General features: G+C 47.0%; 1 protein-coding gene across 2 annotated transcripts in view; it reads right to left on the bottom strand.

Moving 5' to 3' along the window:
• LOC8054081 (phospholipase DDHD2) overlaps window positions 1-15,571 on the bottom strand; it is a 69,762-nt gene extending 54,191 nt beyond the window's left edge. The window contains exons 1-5 of one of the 2 annotated variants that reach the window (XM_029992485.4): window positions 14,899-15,571; window positions 13,392-13,583; window positions 9,982-10,163; window positions 6,228-6,519; window positions 698-1,027 (exon numbers count right to left, since the gene is read on the bottom strand). In XM_029992485.4, the coding sequence (XP_029848345.1) occupies window positions 698-1,027; window positions 6,228-6,519; window positions 9,982-10,163; window positions 13,392-13,583; window positions 14,899-14,932 (1,030 nt within the window). In that variant the 5' untranslated portion in view covers window positions 14,933-15,571. The remainder of the gene's footprint in view (window positions 1-697; window positions 1,028-6,227; window positions 6,520-9,981; window positions 10,164-13,391; window positions 13,584-14,898) is intronic. The other variant, XM_029992486.4, reaches the window with a different exon arrangement.
• Window positions 15,572-18,519: the final 2,948 nt, after the last annotated feature.

Here is an 18,519-nt window from a genome sequence, read left to right as displayed (position 1 = left end):
CGCCTTTGACCGCAGCGCCCTCTCCTGTATAGATGTTGAGCGGCTACAGCAACGTTTCATCCATGACATCCCCAGCTCTGGTGTTACTGCCACATCTCAGAGCCCCCTACTCGTCCCGCAGTCATGGCCGAGTGGTTAAGGCGATGGACTAGAAATCCATTGGGGTCTCCCCGCACAGGTTTGAATCCTGTCGACTGCGCAAACATTTTGTCTTTTTTTAAGAAGACAGATGGGATGGCAATCGATGTGAGCACGGACGCCGGACAAAGCTAGTCCCTAAGGAGCTTTGCCCCTAAAAAATGCAGCTGTGTTTTGTGATCAAACCGTCATGTGCTGAATTGCATTTTATGTGGAATGCAGCGGATGGTGATGCCCAGTTTCTGTCTCTAGCGAACGCCGCAGCGTCTTCTCAGAGCATTGTCACATCCTCCCATTCAACCGCTTCTCTTTTTCCACCATGAAACACGTACACACGGCATGAGGGTGACGCGCCAGTTAAGGTTGGGGGCAAGGGAGTGTCGTAACGTGCCGACACACAACACAGACAAAGACGTTTTCTCGCAGTGCAGGTGTTTGGCAGCTAGTCAACTCTTCCCACTGAGCGACACAACACACGAGACGCGCTCTACCAATCTCGGTTAGCTTCAGTAAGAATGCAATCCTGCATTAAGAATGTCCATGCTGAGGGGGCCGTTACCGAGGCTGTGGCCGGCGAGGGCCACCGTGCCGGCAAAGCTAGGGTTGCGATCCAGGAAGAGGCGGTAGAGGCGATTCATGCGCTGGCCCACTGCATCCACGATGGTTTGGCAGTAGACGGGGCTGGTGTAGAGCAGCACGTCGAGCAGCGTGTCGTTGGCCCACCGGCGCAGCTTGGGGATGCTGTCGAGGCTGACGCGGCCCAGGGCTGCATCCACGCCAGCCGTGTGCAGGCTCCAGTGCCACGACACGGGCAGCAGCTCCAGTCGGCCCGGGGCACTTTTGAAGTGGCTCGACAGCAGGCCCAGGGCCAGCTGCCTCATGTCCTCCACTGGGATGGGAGCCCAGACCCTCAGTGCCCAGACCCTCATTCCACAGACCCTAACTGCCCAAACCGTCAGTGCCCAGACCAAAAGTTGGACCAAGACCAGCCTAACCCAGTTTAAAAGTAACCCCGAATCTAATAGGAGACGTAAAAGTTCTGGAAATTTTCGATCGTCAAAAAAGAAAACTGTCTTTTTCCAATTTTTTACACAAAAATTAAGGATTCTGGGAAGGTTAAATGGTCGGTGCCCTTCGACATATTTATTTTTGTGAATTTCCCCAACTTGAAAAATATTGAGAAAATTGATCTCATGGATATATCTCCCCATGGTAATGGATACACGTTATGTATCCATTACCCCTCCAAAATCCAAAATTAAGTGCCCACAAAATATTTTTGAAATTCACACTCTACAGAATTGGAGAAATATTGAGTCCAGAAAAATAAAGCAATTTACAGCAATTGGGAAGGTAGGTGTACAATCTCTAGCACACCTCTGCGATGCCTTCTGGATATGTTTTACAGGACAATACATGGTTCGTAAAATGTGCAATATAAGGAAACCCTTGTCGTACTTTGCACCACTTGAAAACAGCTTGCTTTTTACCTGTAGCCAACAATTCACACGTTCGACTGCTAATGAATCATTTTATTAAAGTTCCTAGAAGACAACCTTCTGATCTGACAAAATATGTAGGTGTGATTTGAAAACTACAATAACAATTGTTGGCTGTTATTTCAGTGTCTTTTCAAAGCTGAACCAAAAGTGAAGCTGCAATAAGGTGAGACTATGTTAGAAACAAATGTGCCTGAAAATTTCAAAGGTTCCTTCTCCGTGTCGGAACCACTAAAGAATGATTAAAAAACTTCCTTTTTCCAAAATTTCCCGGGTTTCCTTTTTCCGGCATTTATATCTCTTAGGTTCAGTTCAGTAGACCATTTGCAAAATCTCCGAAGCATCAAGGAGCATATGGAGTTTGTAATTACCTGTGCTGACATCTGCAGCAGTATGCTTTAGAAGCAAAAATGTAAAAAGAAATTTCTCTTTGCACATACACTCACTGCCCTTACTCTGGTCATTTATTTCTTACCTTTTCTACACACAAGGAGACTGCATTTTTTCAAGGAGCAAAATTCTCATACTCCCTAAGCTTGGGAATTTTGAAGGTCTATTGGCTTGAATTTTGGAAAAGGACTATTGGCTTTCCAGTTGGAACCAACTAGCATAACTGTTTTTAGCAAAATAGTAATTAAATCAAATAGTCTCTTCAACTGTAGTCGAATAACACAACTATTTGTGTTTTTAGCCTCCCAATTGCAAAATATCTATCGGGTCCAATTGTTTTCCAGCTGAAACTATTTGTGGTTTTGGAGCCCCAATTTTAAAAATCCTATTGAATCCAATTGTGTTTTGTATGAGGACTATTTGTGGTCTTCCGTGTTCCAGCGTAATTTTTCGAGCAAAACCAATAGGCAACACCTGTTCAGGTTTGCTTCGGAACAGGCGAGCTTGTAAATGATTGTAACCATGATGCTAAAGAAAATGTCCGGTCAGTTCCTTAATAAGTTCTAAGAGGAAAAGAAAGCACAACTGAAAAGCATTGTGTAACCCACAACGAGGCTCACATCTCCACCCGAAGTGCACCTTGTGCAGATTAAAGGTATTCGCTTCCTTTCCCCGGCACCGCGCACTCGAAATCGGCATCCAACAAGCCGGGGCGCACTCGCCATAAAGGACGCCAAGCCTGGCCGTGCGACGGGGCCATCATTCGCTGCCTTCCCGTCGCTGCCTCGCCAATCCCCCAGACTACGGTGAATGCGTCTCCGACTGATGGGTTTACCGCATCCTCCAAAGTGTCACGCCGTTACCCGCCGCAACCCTGGCAGTGGCAGAGCAGTGGAGACGGGTGTGGCAGTTCAACTGCAGGTCGCTTTCCCCTCTCTCCACATTGGCGGTCAGGAGCCTTTCGCATTTGCTCGTGCTTTTTCCCCAAACCCCTACGAACCAACCGCCAGGACTGCGACATTCGATGGCACAACACGCCGACCCCCTGCGACGTCGTTTACTGCCACTTTCGATGTGCGGGCGCTATTACGGTGCCTGGAAAGTGTCTTCGGCCGGCGCGTGTCCTGCCCATGCATCAAAAGGGGTTCCGGCAATAAATGACATCGCGGGAGGCGGCGTGTCACGTCGTCAGATGTCGAGATCCTGGCGGCTGGTTGAAGCTACACGGACAAGAGAGGCGAGCGGACCCAAGGGTCGCCATTGTCGCAACGTCTCAACTCCTGGCTGCCGAAGCTTCCACCAATTGTTCGGCTGCAGAGCGACTCGCGGGAGAACGGCCATCTGCTGCTGCCGGGCGACACTTCTGAGGATGTGGTAGATGCACCAGTTGGAGACGCATTTCAGGCCATCTGGAAGACCGGGCGTGTGCACCAGAGGGGGCAAGGTGCCGCCGCTTCCAATGCACCCTCCTCAGAATTTACGGTGCTCCGTGGGGGCCGCCATGTTAAAACTTGATACCAGTGTTGCTGCATCTGTAGGTCGTCTTTAAGTTAGAGCTGACGGAGAAAATCTGGCCACGGCGCAACGCCGATGTACGCTGGAAGCTAGAGCCGGTTTGCTTTCGTTGTTTTTGTTTGGTCGGAGAAAATCTAGCAACAACGCACGTTCAAGTGGCGCCGGTATTGCTTCGGCGCTTCGGTTTGACCACGTTTGACGCGGTTTGCCAGCACATGAATCGAAGACGTGACCGGAGAAGTGCCCCTGTGATGGTCCCGGAAGACGGAAAGTATCATTCGTAATCGTCGTGCGTGCTTTGAAAGCGAAGGGAGTCACAGGGTCCACGAGTTCGCAACCACAAGCCACGGTTCACGACAGCGCTTCGTTGACTTCGGCGATCTTGTTCTGTTTGGTGCATAGAGATAGGTTTGGTGCAACACGGTGATGCTACAAAGAGTTGAAACGTTCGTGGTGTGTGGTGGGGTGCTTGGAGGTAGAAGGCCATACTAACACGAAGCGCAAATTGGTTATTGTGGCGTTGAAATTCAACGGGTTCAGTTCCGTCGTCGTTAGCTGATCCGGTCCAGCTGGTCCGGGAGGACGCAGCGAGCGCTTTTAAAAGTAAATCTTCCTTCGTTCCGTTTCAAAATGTGGAAGATTCTCGACGCATACCGTGAGTAAAAAGCTGCGGGCATTTTCAACAAAATTACGTCGTTTTAATTGAACAGTGGACTACGGATTTTTGACCTAGACCTTCTGTTTTTATGCTTCGTGTTGTTGGCGTTTGCACAGCGACGCACACCGCCTGAGTAGGTGATTCGGTCCTGCAAACGACCGGTCATACAGAATTTCAGGGAAACATAAGTCATCACTGATATTTTCTTGTAAATCTCGTGTGAATTTGTTGCGCTCGTCATGCGGTGTGAATAAATTAGGGCAACGTTTCCTACCTGCCTACGGATGCATGAACTGAGACCATTTTTTACGTAGTGAACATGGTGTTTTTTCTTTATTTTGGAAAGAGGTGTTGGTGAATTTATTATGGTACAATCACTTGAGAGTTCAGAAATTGGAGAGAGCGAGCATGCTTTCCCAACTTTGTCACTTTTCTCTCTGGCATTGCCCCTAGTTTCAAGTTGAAGTTCCACTAGACATACCTACTAGCAGGTACAAACTGCTCTAAAGCAGGTAAAAGACTGGTAAGTCGGGGCAATGCGGACTCCGTGTTTCGCGCAAACGATTTTGTTATGCCCGTCGGTTCCGTCTCTCCAGCAAAACGAATAAGATGATTTACAAAGGCGCAATCATAAGCCAATATTTACGATAACAGTGCATTTGATTCGGTGGTACGTGTAGTTGTATTTTATTCTGCTTTCTGCAACAGCGTGTCATGACGAAGAGCTGGAACGTTCGCGGTTTGTGCTGGGCTACCGGTTGACCCAGGGGCGAATCCAGAACACCGTTTTTTTTTGTTTTTTTTTTGGGGGGGGGCCAGGGGGGGAGGGAAATCTAAACTCTAAAGCAAGATAAACAGGACTCCGGTTGCGCCTTTTGTTTTAACTGCCGCAGAACCACACTGCGCCGACGGCCCCTAGATGTACGCCGCTGCGCCGACTTTTGGTTCTAACTTCTAAGCCGTGCTTTGAAACCGCCGCCGCGGACTTCAGTCTCTGTTGAAGCCACGGAGTGGTTCTCCAAGTGTATGCGCCTGCTAGGGTGCGGCCTACCCTATTTCGAACCCTCGTCCTTGAGTACCGAGCTTCCTACCACCTGGCAGGACGGGAGTTGGTTTTATTTCGGAGGATCCACCCATGTCAAATCGCCCTCCAAGAAGTGGGCAGGGGGGGGGGTCGACTGTTTGGAGGGTAGGCGGCCGCCCCCGTCGCCTCCCGCCTCCCCCTTGGGTCTGCCCTTGGATTAACAGAAGCCCGCGTCGCCCGCATCATGAGTGAACTTGGGCTGTTGTAGTGGCTCTAGGCTGTTGCTGCTCAAGCCTTTCATCCGCGGCTTGCCGCCAGCTGATCTGGCTGCTCGACGGTGAGGAAGCGGCGAAAGTGACCTCTGAAGCAAATCTAAATCCTTGTTCATCCAGTTATCCGGTGTCAAAGTGTGGAAGGCGTCCAAAGTGTACTGAGGGCGGGAACTACGAGCGTTTTTCCTTGCTTTCGTAACCGAAACCAGAACAGCGAGATAACTGCCTTGCATACTCCAAAATGATGGAAGCAATAAGTTGCCAAAACCTGTTTTTAGGGTTTCAAGCCGAGTAAGCAAGACACATATAATTAAACTTACATTCTCTTTCCAAAACGAAAAAGTAAAACTTAGTCCGCCGTATATGGCAGCAACTTCTCCACTGCAAAACCTATGCTGGCAACGTGAGCGGTTTCAATATGGCAGCCTCCGCTTTGCGCCGCGTTCCCTTTCCCTCCTTCCTCCGCCTGGGTGCACGACGCCCTCCTTAGTGGATCCCCGCCTCAAGTGGCAAACACACGGATACTCGATGAGAGCCGCCGCAAACCAGCAGATGCATCCGACTTGGCGTCACCGCATGCTGACGTTGCGCTTGTTGCAAGACACTGCAAGACACATGGGCTGCACTGCCGACGCAGGGACTCCGCGTGGATCCACGAGCGACGAAGTTAAGGGCAGACAATGGTGCGAGCCTTCTGGGTGGCACTGTTACGAGACCCCGCCCAAACTCACGGCACTCCTCGACGGTGCGCAGCCGCAGGTCGCAGGCCGAGCCCACCCCGTGCACGACGAAGACCACATGGTCCACCTGTGGCGGCTCCCCCTCCTCCGGGCAGGCGACACCGTCCAGGCCCCGCTTGACCGCCCGGGGCCGTGCCTCCTGGGCACTGCCCCAGTCCTCCGCGTCGCCCCACGAGGGCAGCTGAACCATGACTGTCGCGCTGTGCATCACCACCGTCTGCCGGCCGGGCAGCTCCAGCCGTTCGTGCCATTTGCCCGTCTCCACCGCCCGTCCATAGTGCTCCTGGAGTGCAAGGGACGCTCGTCTGCTTCGCCCAAATCACTCCCAACTCACAATCTCTTTCGTGACGCTGCGTTAAAATCAATTCAAGTTAATTTTGTTACATCCTTGTCTTAAGAGCCACACTGTTAAGGGGCACGTTGGTCTTTGGGTTTCTCTCCCTACTTTCTGACTAAACCTAATGAAGCTACGCAAGCTTGTTCAGTTTTTTTCTGCTGATTTCAAATATCTGGTCATTTCGTTTCCATCGGTAGATTAGTCCCCGAGATAATAAAAACACTCCTGCCTTTTGTTTCAGGAACAATAGGGAATAAGCTGCTAAACAAAAGATTATGTTTAACACGTGACTAGATGTTACGAAGTATAAAAAATACAATGCTGGAAGTACTTTTGAGATTGAACCATTATTAGTGATTTTGTGACACATTGCAGTTCATTACTTAATGTGTGGCTACCAAGTAATAAAACAATGGATCGGTCGAAACATTTCCTAGACCTATAGTAAAGAGTTGACTCCCAACATTGTATGCTTCACACATTTAGCTACATTTTGCAAAAAAGTTATATCTATACCTGCCCTAGATGCCGAAGTATCCCTCCTGCAAATTTTCAAAAAGTCAAACATTTGTGTTTTGGGAAAGAGCAGCTTTAGCATCAAATTCAATTCAATTTCAGCCTGCATAGATATTACAAACTGACAATAAAACTCAAATATTGAACTACAAAATCAGAAAATTGCGAGATAAGAAGAAAACTGGCTGTACATAGCAAAACCACAATTTCCAAAAAATGTATTTTTAGGAATTGGAACGAAGCCTGGACACCTGCTTCCTAGCAGAGCACCTTGATAACCAATCATCACAATCAGCAGAAAGGAGCTTCGCAACTTGCAAGAAAGAAACAATGTCCTCGCGCAAAAGGTTCAGTCTGCACAGCGACTGCGCGGGCCGTTTCACATGCCCGAGATTCAATGCAGAGCCCACATTTTTGCCAAACAATCATTCTCTCCAGCTCGTTATTCCCGACATTGCTCAGCTAGAACGTGACGATGGCGGTATGTGTGTTCGACGAGAGAATAGACACGCGGACCTTGTTTGCAAACACGGCGCCTATGGGGCCAACGCACTGCTTACAAACAAGCCCGCATTTGTCCGCACTAGGTGTGGGCAATGCGCATGCACAGAAGCCCACACGAGGTCAAGCGTCTGCACATGCACCCAGCTGACAGCAGCGGCACTGTAGTGGCATGACGTCTATTCGCCCATTTCTCAATCATTTTTTTTTTTTTAACTGGTTATTTAGACACTATTACCGTAAAATACTGCAGAAGCGCCCACCTCGTTCAAGCGCCCACTATTAACATTTCCCAAACTTGGGAATTCTGCAAATTATACGTTAAGCGCCTGATTTGACCGGACAAGCGCCCATGTCGAGATGAACCCAGTTTTCAGTGGAAGTGGGTTGGGCACTCCCACCCGGTATTTTACGGTATGTGTTGCTTCCGAGTATTACGGCGGAGCTGTTAAGGGCTAGGTTCCCCAGGATCGTGTCCGTATATGTCGACACAAACCTACCTGGACAGCTACCGCCATCTATAAGCGACGGCGGCAAGCACACAACCAGTATGGTTGCCGCCGTCGCTCGTAGATGGCGGCAACCTTTCCAGCTATGATAGAAGAATGGATAGTTTGGCGCGTTGGTGGGAATTCATCGTAGGAAACAGCGCGAAAAACAGACAACGACAAAGAAGCACACAGTGTATCGAGTACAGCTCCGCTGGTCTTCCTCCTTCACGAGAGTGGAAAAGCTGAACGATTTCTTCTGCTAAAAAGACTCCATTTATTTTTAACTATTGCTTTTAAAGCGCGGTATATTAATGTGCAAACTGGATCTTTTGTGCATTTCTATATGAATGTTTTCTTCTGTTTCTATACACATCGTCTTCATCATTCTTTTTTTTTTTTTCTTCTGGTATGTTTATAAGAGAGCTAGTTATCCAGTCATTTTTTTAGAAGTTTTTAAACTAGAAAATTTAAGTGTCCCAAAAGGAAGTTGGAAATCATCCTAGAGCTTTATTTATGCCCTATTCGACTCTGTAGACCTAGTAGTTTACAGATAAGTTAATTTTCAGATTTTAATTTTTTATTTTGTTTAATACTACACATAAGCATTGCAAATAAAACTTTCATGACCAGCAAAAAGAAATAGATAATTGTAATTATATTGTAAAGGTAGGTATGGTATGCAAATTTCATTTAAGTTACATCACAAAAAAAAAGTACTAGAGGCAGTGTTATGGCTAGAGTGCACCAAGGGCAGCGCTCTAGACAAAACATGTTGCATTTTTTTAACAATGGGCAAGTACGCATGATGTCAGCCACACTATAAATGCCCACAAAAAATACTAATCTTTTATTTATTAAACCACAGAAATGTTGATTCCTGCATGAGGAAAGGTCGATGCTCGAAAACTTTGTCTATATAGCGGGTTGCCCATATTGCCGTGTGCGTGACAAAGTTGGCAACGCACGTGGCTGTTACGCGAAAGGACAGGATTCCAACCCCGCTCTGCTCAATTCTTTCCTTTCTCAATCTTTGATGTTCTGGATAGTTCCAGAGCATTCTCGGTGGGGACCATCCATTCTGGTTCTGAAATTTCCCAGCCTAACACGCGTATAAAAGCAGCGCTACTGCGCTGCTTTGGGGCAGCCGCCCTTCCGCCTTCGACGCAAGATGCTGGTACCATTCTCTTTAAGCTTGATGGCACTAGTTTGCCTCACTTAACATTTATTTTCAGTTTTAGACCGGTCTACCCTTTTCCATTCGTGACAATATTAACGAGACACCATGTCTGGACGTATTGACGTCCAGACATTAAGAACTCTGACAACTGATAGAAGTTTGACAAAAAATGAAACATTAATTTTTTTTTAAATCAATTTAAAATTTTTTTAATGTTTCCCGATATACAAATTTGGGACGAAACATCATTTTTTGGCGAATATCACTAACACAATCAAACTAGGTAGGAGCATCCCAACATATAGTTTACGTCCAGGGTTATTTGCCGATAGTGGTTGTCCCACATGAAAGTTCCTAACCATTTGTTTACCACAGCAATCCGAATTATAAAATAACAGCCGGCAAGTGTGAAACATTGCACCCTGTCTCCTTACACATTCATTTTTTCTTCTTAACTTTTTTTAAAGGCAGTTTTATTTGTTTCAGGAATTATAGCAAATAAACGATGGCCCAGCCTTTTTTGTAGCAATGCAATCCACATTTCTTGGGTTCCGTTAGCAACTAGGTTTACGAGGTGACGTGTGGACGTTGGTTGTTTCCCATCTGTTGACGATTGGCACTTTCGGCCGAGAGAGCCTCATTTTTGGCCCGCATTGGCAGACGAATCATTTGCCAACAACATCTCTACAAGAAGCAGCTTTGACAGAGCCCCGAGGGACCCACCTCGAGAAGAGCGGCTACGTCCTCCTCGTAAGGCACAAAGCCGCTGTGCGTCTCCGGCTTGTAGAACCAGGTGCAGCGCCGCACTTCCGACGGGGGCCCCTCCCAGTACACCGGCACCCGCAGGCGCTCCTTGACGTGCACGTCACAGCGACCGCCATCTGTGCGCACCGCCGCCTCACCCCCTGCAAATGCACCACAGCACACCTCCCAGAGGCAGTCCCCAAAATGCACCCTCGTTGGCAGAGGTGCCCTGTACACCTTAAAGACCAGCCAGCGGGCCCCCATCTCTACATTCGAGAAAAGAGACCCTCCTCTTTTTTGCAGGAGTCAAAAAACCACTCCTTCTGGGAGGAGAGGAGAAGAGAGAGTGAGAGGGAAAAGAGAAAAGGACACTGGAAAAGGGTTTCCTGCATGGAAGAAGACGATTTCGTAGGTCGGCTACTACGCGGTACTCACACGAGGAAGTGCACAGCATGTGACGAAAACATAACGTTTTTTTGAGGTGCAGTCAGCTCCGCGGTAGAGGGAGGAGGGAATGCTCAAGTGGTATAAACGATCCCTGTTTGGCATCGTATTTCTTTGCTTTTAACAGTATTTTGTCGTTAAAAGCTTTGGAGCCGAGTGTAGGAACCGCAAATTTGTCCACGGTGGAGTCAAAAATAGAAACCACTAAATTCAACTGTTAATGCTGACACCCCTCCCACCGGCACCTCGTCCATGTGAACAATGAAGCTGAGGATGGAGTTGATGACGTCACGCACATCCCTCCGTGCAATTCTCCCCCCGTGTGAATGCCTCTAACCGTTTTCCATCCATCTTCTGGCAAAAGCGTTTAGAGAGGAAACCTCAGTGACTGGTACTGAAATAGCAAGCATAACCGCACACTCCGAAAAGTCGGCCACACCCGATATCTTATGAATGTCTGGGCAATGTGCCTTTGAAGAACAGTAAATGAATACAAGTACCTTGGCGTCGCACCCACCTCTAACTTGACATGGAATTAGCATGTCATTGAAGTAGTTAAAACAAGCGTAGAAAAAATTGTGGTTTCTCCACAGGAGCCTGCATTAATGCAGCCCAGTAACTAAATTAGCCGCATACAAAAGTCTCATTTTTCCCATCCTGGAGTATACAGACACAGTATGGGATTCATGGTCCCAAAGACGCATTAATGCATTAGAAAACATTCTAAAGAAAGCGCTGCGATTAATTTATAACCGATACGAAAGGAGATCTTTTGTAGCAGAGCTTTATCAATTTGCTTGGCCACGCAAAGAAGAACCGACACACTAAAGTTGTTTCACCAGTTAACCCATGGCAGGAACAAAATACCCATCGGTGATTATGCTGCACCTGACACTAACTGACCAACTAGAAAAAGACACACTAAAGCAATGAGCGAGTTTTTCTGCTACAAGGACGTTTTCAAGAACAGCTACTCTCCACGCACTGTTGCAGATTGAAACAAACTTCCTGAAGAGCTTGTGAACATTGACTCTTTCGACACATTTACTTCATGTGCACAGATTTTTCACAGAGGACATGTTAGAAGAACTTCCACAATTAACCCCACATTGTTTTAATGTTTTCTTAGTAAACACTGAAATCTTCATTTTACATTTTTACATTGTAACGCAAGTGCAGAGCCAGTTCAATTTACCGGTACTCTTGTGTGTTTTTTTGTTTTTTTTCTTTTTAATTATTATTGCCTTGTTTGTTATATTTTATGAAACACTGCATGGTTGTAGTTGCTTTGGCCTCTGTAGAAGCAGCCGGCAAGTCCTGATAATATCACAATATTGAATGTAATGAACTAATGTGTAATGAAAAAACTGTTAAAGTGCAGGCGAGTTGCTGTAAGTTATACATGATTGAAAACCTGAGAGTGTGGTTTGAAAAACACAGTCTCAGGTTTTGTGTGTTTTTCAGGTTTTGTGTGACCTTGTGTTCCTGTTTGTATAACACTTTTTTTTTTTTTTATGTATTGGTTGCGGTTCAGTGTATTTTTGTAGTTCAGTGATCAACCGTTGTGGTGGTGGCAACGTTCGACGTCCGGGGGAGGTGTATGTAAGACGTAGAGGCAATAAAGTTTTTAGCTGAGTTTTAGACGTTGTCTGTCCCTTTTTCTTTCTACTTCATGATTTTCTGTTTTTCAAACCAGTCTCAAGTTTACAATCATCATGTATAACTAATGTGTATTGCACGCTCCTGCTGGTACGTATGTCACTAAAACGCCAGTTTTGCAGCTGGCTGCAGTGGTACTCCAACCATTTGTGGAGCGCTCTAAACTTGTACGATCACATTTTTCCCACTTCACAGCCAACTAAGATGTCAAGAAAGCAGCTGAGGCAGTCACGACTACTTTTTTGTCAGGAAGTGGGCTACATTATGCAAAGAGTAGCACGGAGACAAGGAAGAAAGCAGTAAATTTTCTTTCCTATCAGTACCTTGCCTCATGAGCTACTAACTCCCCCCCCCCAAGCATTTGTATGTGTGTGGTGCTAAATTACTAATTGGTTGTATAGGCTCTCACCAAGCCAGCACAGCATGTAAAAAAAATGTGCAGTACCATGCTCCAGTTAAGTTTGAAGGTAACTATATATAAAGGCCCTCCAACAACTTATTGGAAGATGTGCTGCTTATTAGGCAGGCAAGAGCAAGAGGCTGTCTGCCCTTAGCAAATAAAATAAGAAAAGGAAAATATCAGTTTTTTATTTTGCGAGACTCTTTTAAAAAATGTGTGCCATCTAGTAGCTGCTGTGCCAATTTCCCGAGATTGCTTGGGTATGTGCTCTGAGCATGTATAGAACATGCGGGCTGTGTCAGTGTTTTGGCATGACCTTGGCTCAGCTCGTATCAAAAACAAGCGCTGCGTCAGCATTTGGCAAAAACCCGGATCCAATCGCACACTTCGTGCCCGAAAAATGGCAACCGCCAATGTCGCTCGACGGGGTTTTCAAAAGGGTCTATTAACACAGAGTGAAGTGGGAATTTCAAGATTCAAGCACCACTCTGTGGAGTTGAATGAGTCCAGCTGCACTTCGTGGAGGTTCCAGCTTCACTCTAGAATCTCCCGAAATTCGAGCATAGATGAAAATTAATCCATAAAAAGAAAGGTTCCATTCATCACAAGGTTCCATTTACCACAGAGGCACCTTGTAGAGCTCAAGAGCTCCTCCTGCAGAATTTGGATCCCCACAGAACATGGCCCAGAGTGCACACCACACCTCATTTAACCATGTGCGCAAGCGAAGGAGAAGCTAGAAACACGACGCTTCGAGTCCGCTTTCGTGGAGGGAAAGCGTCGCTCGAGACGACACTTCGGCAGTTTCACCATCGGCTTCGCTCACATTTATGCTCAACCAGAGCACTTTTCAAAGAGGTCCCAGACCAACCCCGTGGCCTCCCACCTCGGCTGGCCCGTTCCAGGCTGGCAGAGTCGAGGTGTGAGAAGGGCACCCAGAGGCTCTTGCTCTCCACCTGGTGCCTGTAGAACCAGTGAGGCTGCAGGCAGCCAGGGTCCCCACCCGCCACTCCAGGGGCCGCCAGGGGGGGCTCTTCCCGCATGTCGGGACACGGCTCCTGCTCACCACCCGCCGAACCTGCAATTGCCGTGCTTAGCACTTTCGCCGCCAATTCGGAATCTCCCTAGAGTTTCTCAACTTCAATTCTTTCATTCTGTACAGTTGGAAGCAAAGAATTGGAGAGGTGTAGCAATAATGCCGCGTGCGTAGCAGAGTTGGTTTAGCACACGGTGGGCACGCAAATTGGTATGGAGTTCGAACCCGACAAGCTCGGTTCTTCTCCTGTTAAATGTGGAAAGTTACTGTCCCTTCTAGAAAGTTCCAGTTGCTTCTTGTCTGTTATTGTGCATTCTGGTTTTGAACAATCCAGAACACGGAGCATCTATAAAAGAAGTGGTAGCGCACTGCTTTGAGTGAGTTGCCCTTCTGCTCAGTTTGCTTAATTCAACATTTATTTTCTCTTTACATCCGTCTACCCACTCATGACAATATTGCGGGCAGCGCGGAGCAACTGACCAGACACTGACAATGCTCCACGCTACACACTGCGTGTAGGACGTGTACATCTAGTGTTTCCATTTCTGGTATGTTTTAAATATGCTTCCTCGAGTCGTGCGACACGACCACCGTGGTGCTTTGAAACCCTGCCCTGCCATTCCGGGCTGAGGTGAATGTGTTTTGCATACACACTTTTGGGCCATGCTGGGTTTGCTGTCCATCTTTTTTTTTTTTTTTTGTGTGTTGTATGTTAAAGGGCCGACGAGAGATTTACACGTGCATAATTTTTTACAAAACGCATGACCTAGGTTGTTTTTTGTTTTTTTTTCTTATTTTTGATGACCCATATAAGAGCCTAACCACGAGAAAAAATAGGTTCCACACAAAGAGTGTGGAAGCACTACTTTTGAATTACGACAGTCGCTGACAGGACAAGAAGCGCCATCTTCCCAGCCTCCAGCACGGGCTCGTTGCCTTCCGTCGTGCTTAGGCTAGGTATGCGCGCTCGAAGCTTACGGTCGATGCCGACGATCGAAGCTTACGCCGACGATCGACGACGCACGTGAACACCATACATACATACATTTGGGCACATGAGTAACACAAACTGAGGCACATTTGTAGAGTAACTCTTACAATTTTCGTAACAAGCAGACGTGAACACAGAAGTACTAGACGTCGTGCACACATGGTGCGATTTTGCTTGCGATTTCGCAGTTGCGCTCGTGCGGCAGAAAAAGCGTGGTGCCAGCTACGGTGCCAGATGTCGCAGCTGCGAAATCGCAAGCAAAATCGTATCATGCGAATCGGGCGTTCGGCGTGATAGACCATTAGACAACCGTTTGAACTTCGCTCGAGCAGCCGACTACCCCTCCGAACGACGGCCGGCGCTTACCTTCCAACCGAGTTGCAGGGCCGCTGTCGGACATGCCGCTGCAGGCAATCACAGCTGATTCTCAGCGACAGCCACGCCCAGCACTGTTCTTAATCCGCAATAAGGCAGAAGTATTACGCCAAAATGTGGCAATGTTTCGAAAACGACCTTCTCTATAATGGTTTCGTGCTGGTTTCGACCAGTTTCGACATTCGACACAGAGTTGGTAGGGAGTTAGTATTTATGATCTCTATGTAGAAGGGAGCAGAGGCACTGACGGCACTGAGTGAGAGGTCCAGAGCGTCTAGAGGAAAATGGAGGAAACTCTGGAGGAAAATGGTCTGGTCTGCCCATAGAGCCATAGAGTAGGGGTCTGCCAACTGTGGGTCTGCCACTGCTGCAGCACAGCTGATGGGTGTGTTTATTTTAGAGTCCTATTCCACCCACACAACAAAAGTGGTCCCGAAGTGGCAGCAATTGACGTCACAGAAGTTGTAGTGTCATGTTGCTGGATGTCGCGATCCTGGCGGTTGGTCGTACAAATGCTGGCTAAAAGCACGAGCGAACGCAAGTGTCGCTGTCGTCTTGGCGTTCCAACTTCTGGCTGCCGACTTCCGTGGACTGTCACAGCAGAGAGCGACCTGCAGCAGAACAGGCGCCTGCTACTTACGGCACCGCTGCTGGAACACCGCCAGGATCACAACCGGCAACAGCACGATACTTTTATGACGTCACCAGGCGGATATTGAGGGACCATTTTTTTGGACGCGGTAAACACACTAGTCGGTTAACGTAGAAGTTTGAGCTATAAATGAATAAAGGGCAAACGCCAACCAATCCCTAAAAAATCGTAGGGTCCCAACGTTTCGGTGCCGGCACGGCACCTTCTTCAGGGGGGCTATTGAAAGGAGAAGCAGCTTCTTTCTTTTCTTCTGCGGTGAATGTAGCGCAGTATCTTCGTTTTTTTTTTTTTTTTTTTTTTTTTTTTTTTTTTTTTTTTTTACGGTGGTTAGTTTTCAAACTAGGTGCGGTACCTTCGTTTTCTTCGAAGTTGGTTATTTACAAACGAGGATCAGCATCTTCGTTTTTCTCTATGGTAGGGGCCTGTTTCTTTGGTGTTCTAAATGTCGTAGACCACTGACGTATGCTGAGGGCAAGGTGCCGGAGGATCGATTAATATTTCCTGGTGTGGTCTGTATGCGCCATGACTCAATAAAGAGTCGTTGCCGCCAGTTGGTTTCTACCAACTGGCGGCATGACTCAATAAAGAGTCGTTGCCGCCAGTTGGTTTCTACCAACTGGCGGCAACGACTCTTTATTGAGTCATGGCGCATACAGACCACACCAGGAAATATTAATCGATCCTCCGGCACCTTGCCCTCAGCATACGTCAGTGGTCTACGACATTTAGAACACCAAAGAAACAGGCCCCTACCATAGAGAAAAACGAAGATGCTGATCCTCGTTTGTAAATAACCAACTTCGAAGAAAACGAAGGTACCGCACCTAGTTTGAAAACTAACCACCGTAAAAAAAAAAAAAAAAAAAAAAAAAAAAAAAAAACGAAGATACTGCGCTACATTCACCGCAGAAGAAAAGAAAGAAGCTGCTTCTCCTTTCAATAGCCCCCCTGAAGAAGGTGCCGTGCCGGCACCGAAACGTTGGGACCCTACGATTTTTTAGGGATTGGTTGGCGTTTGCCCTTTATTCATTTATAACATTTAACCCAACCAGGCAGACGTCTGCCGAAATGTTCACCTTCAAGTTTGAGCTAGTTGGTAAGTAGACATGATAAAAACAAAACAGCGCGAAGACAAGGACGAAGTAGAAGAAACCACAAGACACAGCGCCGTGTCAGAGTGTAGCTGTGTCCTGTGGTTTCTTCTACTTCGTCCTTTTCTTTGCGCTGTTTTGTTTTTATCATGTACACTAGTCGGAGACGCGTTCCAGGCAGTTCCAGGCACCATAATGCCGCTGCTGCCACCTTTCTACGCATTTCGGCCGCCTTGGCAACTCGGAAAAGCAGGACCAGTGTTGCCAGACGGAGAAAAAAAAAGTCAGCAGATTGATCCCCAAAAAGTCAGTAGATTTGCACAAAAATCAGTAGATTCTACGAAATCTGTGTTTTGCCATGTTTTGCTATTTCCATTAAACCACACTTCGAAGAAATAGTATAGAGTAACAAATAACATGGTAATAAACACCAATAAAAATGAAAAAAAGACCATTTCATGAATAATTTTTTTTTTTTTATGGAGGACAAAGTAAAGTAGCACCGTGAATGTTTTTTTTTTATTATTTCTTTTTTTATCAGCATTGTGTTGCGATTTCGAGGATTATTCTTTGAAATCGAGACTGAGCCACTTTTGGGATCAACAGATGAGGGCGACAGTGCGACATCCACCTGTCGCCGTTATTGAAACGAAACCGAAACAAGACGTTCCGGCAAGTGCGCGCCTATGGTGCGCGCGTACATGTCCAATGTAAGTTTCCTGCAAGCTGCCATTTTTCCTTACTGGGCTGTGGAAGGTTTTTGACGCAACGCTGTCGGCGCGGAGCACTGTTGAGGCTACGCGTCCTCTGTCACGGGCTTTTTTCTTTTTCGCCAGTCTCAAAGTTTGCGTTCAAACGTGGAGAAACTTAATTCGTTAGCTTTTTAAGCCACCGAGGAATAACATATTATATAATTTTCTTTCCAGAGCCTGCCTGATAAAAGTAAAGAACCGAAATTTGGATGTCGATCCCATGCATTCCGCCGGGCGAATGAATGAGAATGGCGGCCCTCTCCGCTCAGCTGGGTGGGAGCAGCCGAGAGTTCATGCGCACACGCCTCTCGCTCTGCGACACAGGCTGATTGGCTCACTCGGGAGAGCGACGTTACGGCGGCGAGATCGTAGACTACCCAAACTATCCCCATATAAGGCTCTGACTCCAGTCACCGTCGGATTGCCGTCGAATCTGCTCTGGGTGAATAGATCGATGAATATACGGCTAAGTCACTCGAATAGGACGGGCTTCTGGGCCATTTAGCCAGTGCTTCGTTTTTAATGCTGGGAGAATACGAGTTTCCTTTGATGGGCGACCCTGGGAACTGAAGGGGCCAAACAATAACTTTTGATATGTTTACAAAAAAAAAAAAAAAAGTCAGTAGATTTTCTTTTTTTTTCAGTGAATCAGTAGACCCGAAACGAAATCAGTAGATCTACTGATAAATCAGTAGACCTGGCAACACTGAGCAGGACCACTTCTTACTACGGACAAAATATGTTGGCTGTTGCTGTGAGGTGTTAGCTGTTCCCGGCGCAGTGTCGACTAACCCAAACTAAGGCCGTATTCCAAAATTTACTCGATCTTACTCCAGGGTAAGGGTTTTGTACCTTGGCGTTCCAAAACCTACCCACGTCTAGCGTTTTTCAATCCATGTTGTACACGACCCACCGGAGTAACTCCGAGTGGACAGGAAGGAATACACGACGTTTTGGGCGGACTATAACCATATATTTGTGATTTCAGGTTAAAACTCTAAAAGGCGTTGCTCTCAAGACCCACGATGTCAGCGCTCACGATTTGCCTCACTCCAATACAGTCTTTACTCTCTATCCTAATACAAAGAAAAGCGATTAAACCTGCTAAAACCAACAC

This window comes from Ixodes scapularis, unplaced genomic scaffold, assembly GCF_016920785.2.
Source record: "Ixodes scapularis isolate PalLabHiFi unplaced genomic scaffold, ASM1692078v2 PGA_scaffold9__187_contigs__length_104089568, whole genome shotgun sequence".
NCBI classification, from domain to species: domain Eukaryota; kingdom Metazoa; phylum Arthropoda; class Arachnida; order Ixodida; family Ixodidae; genus Ixodes; species Ixodes scapularis.
This window is presented reverse-complemented; position numbering and strand designations above follow the sequence as displayed.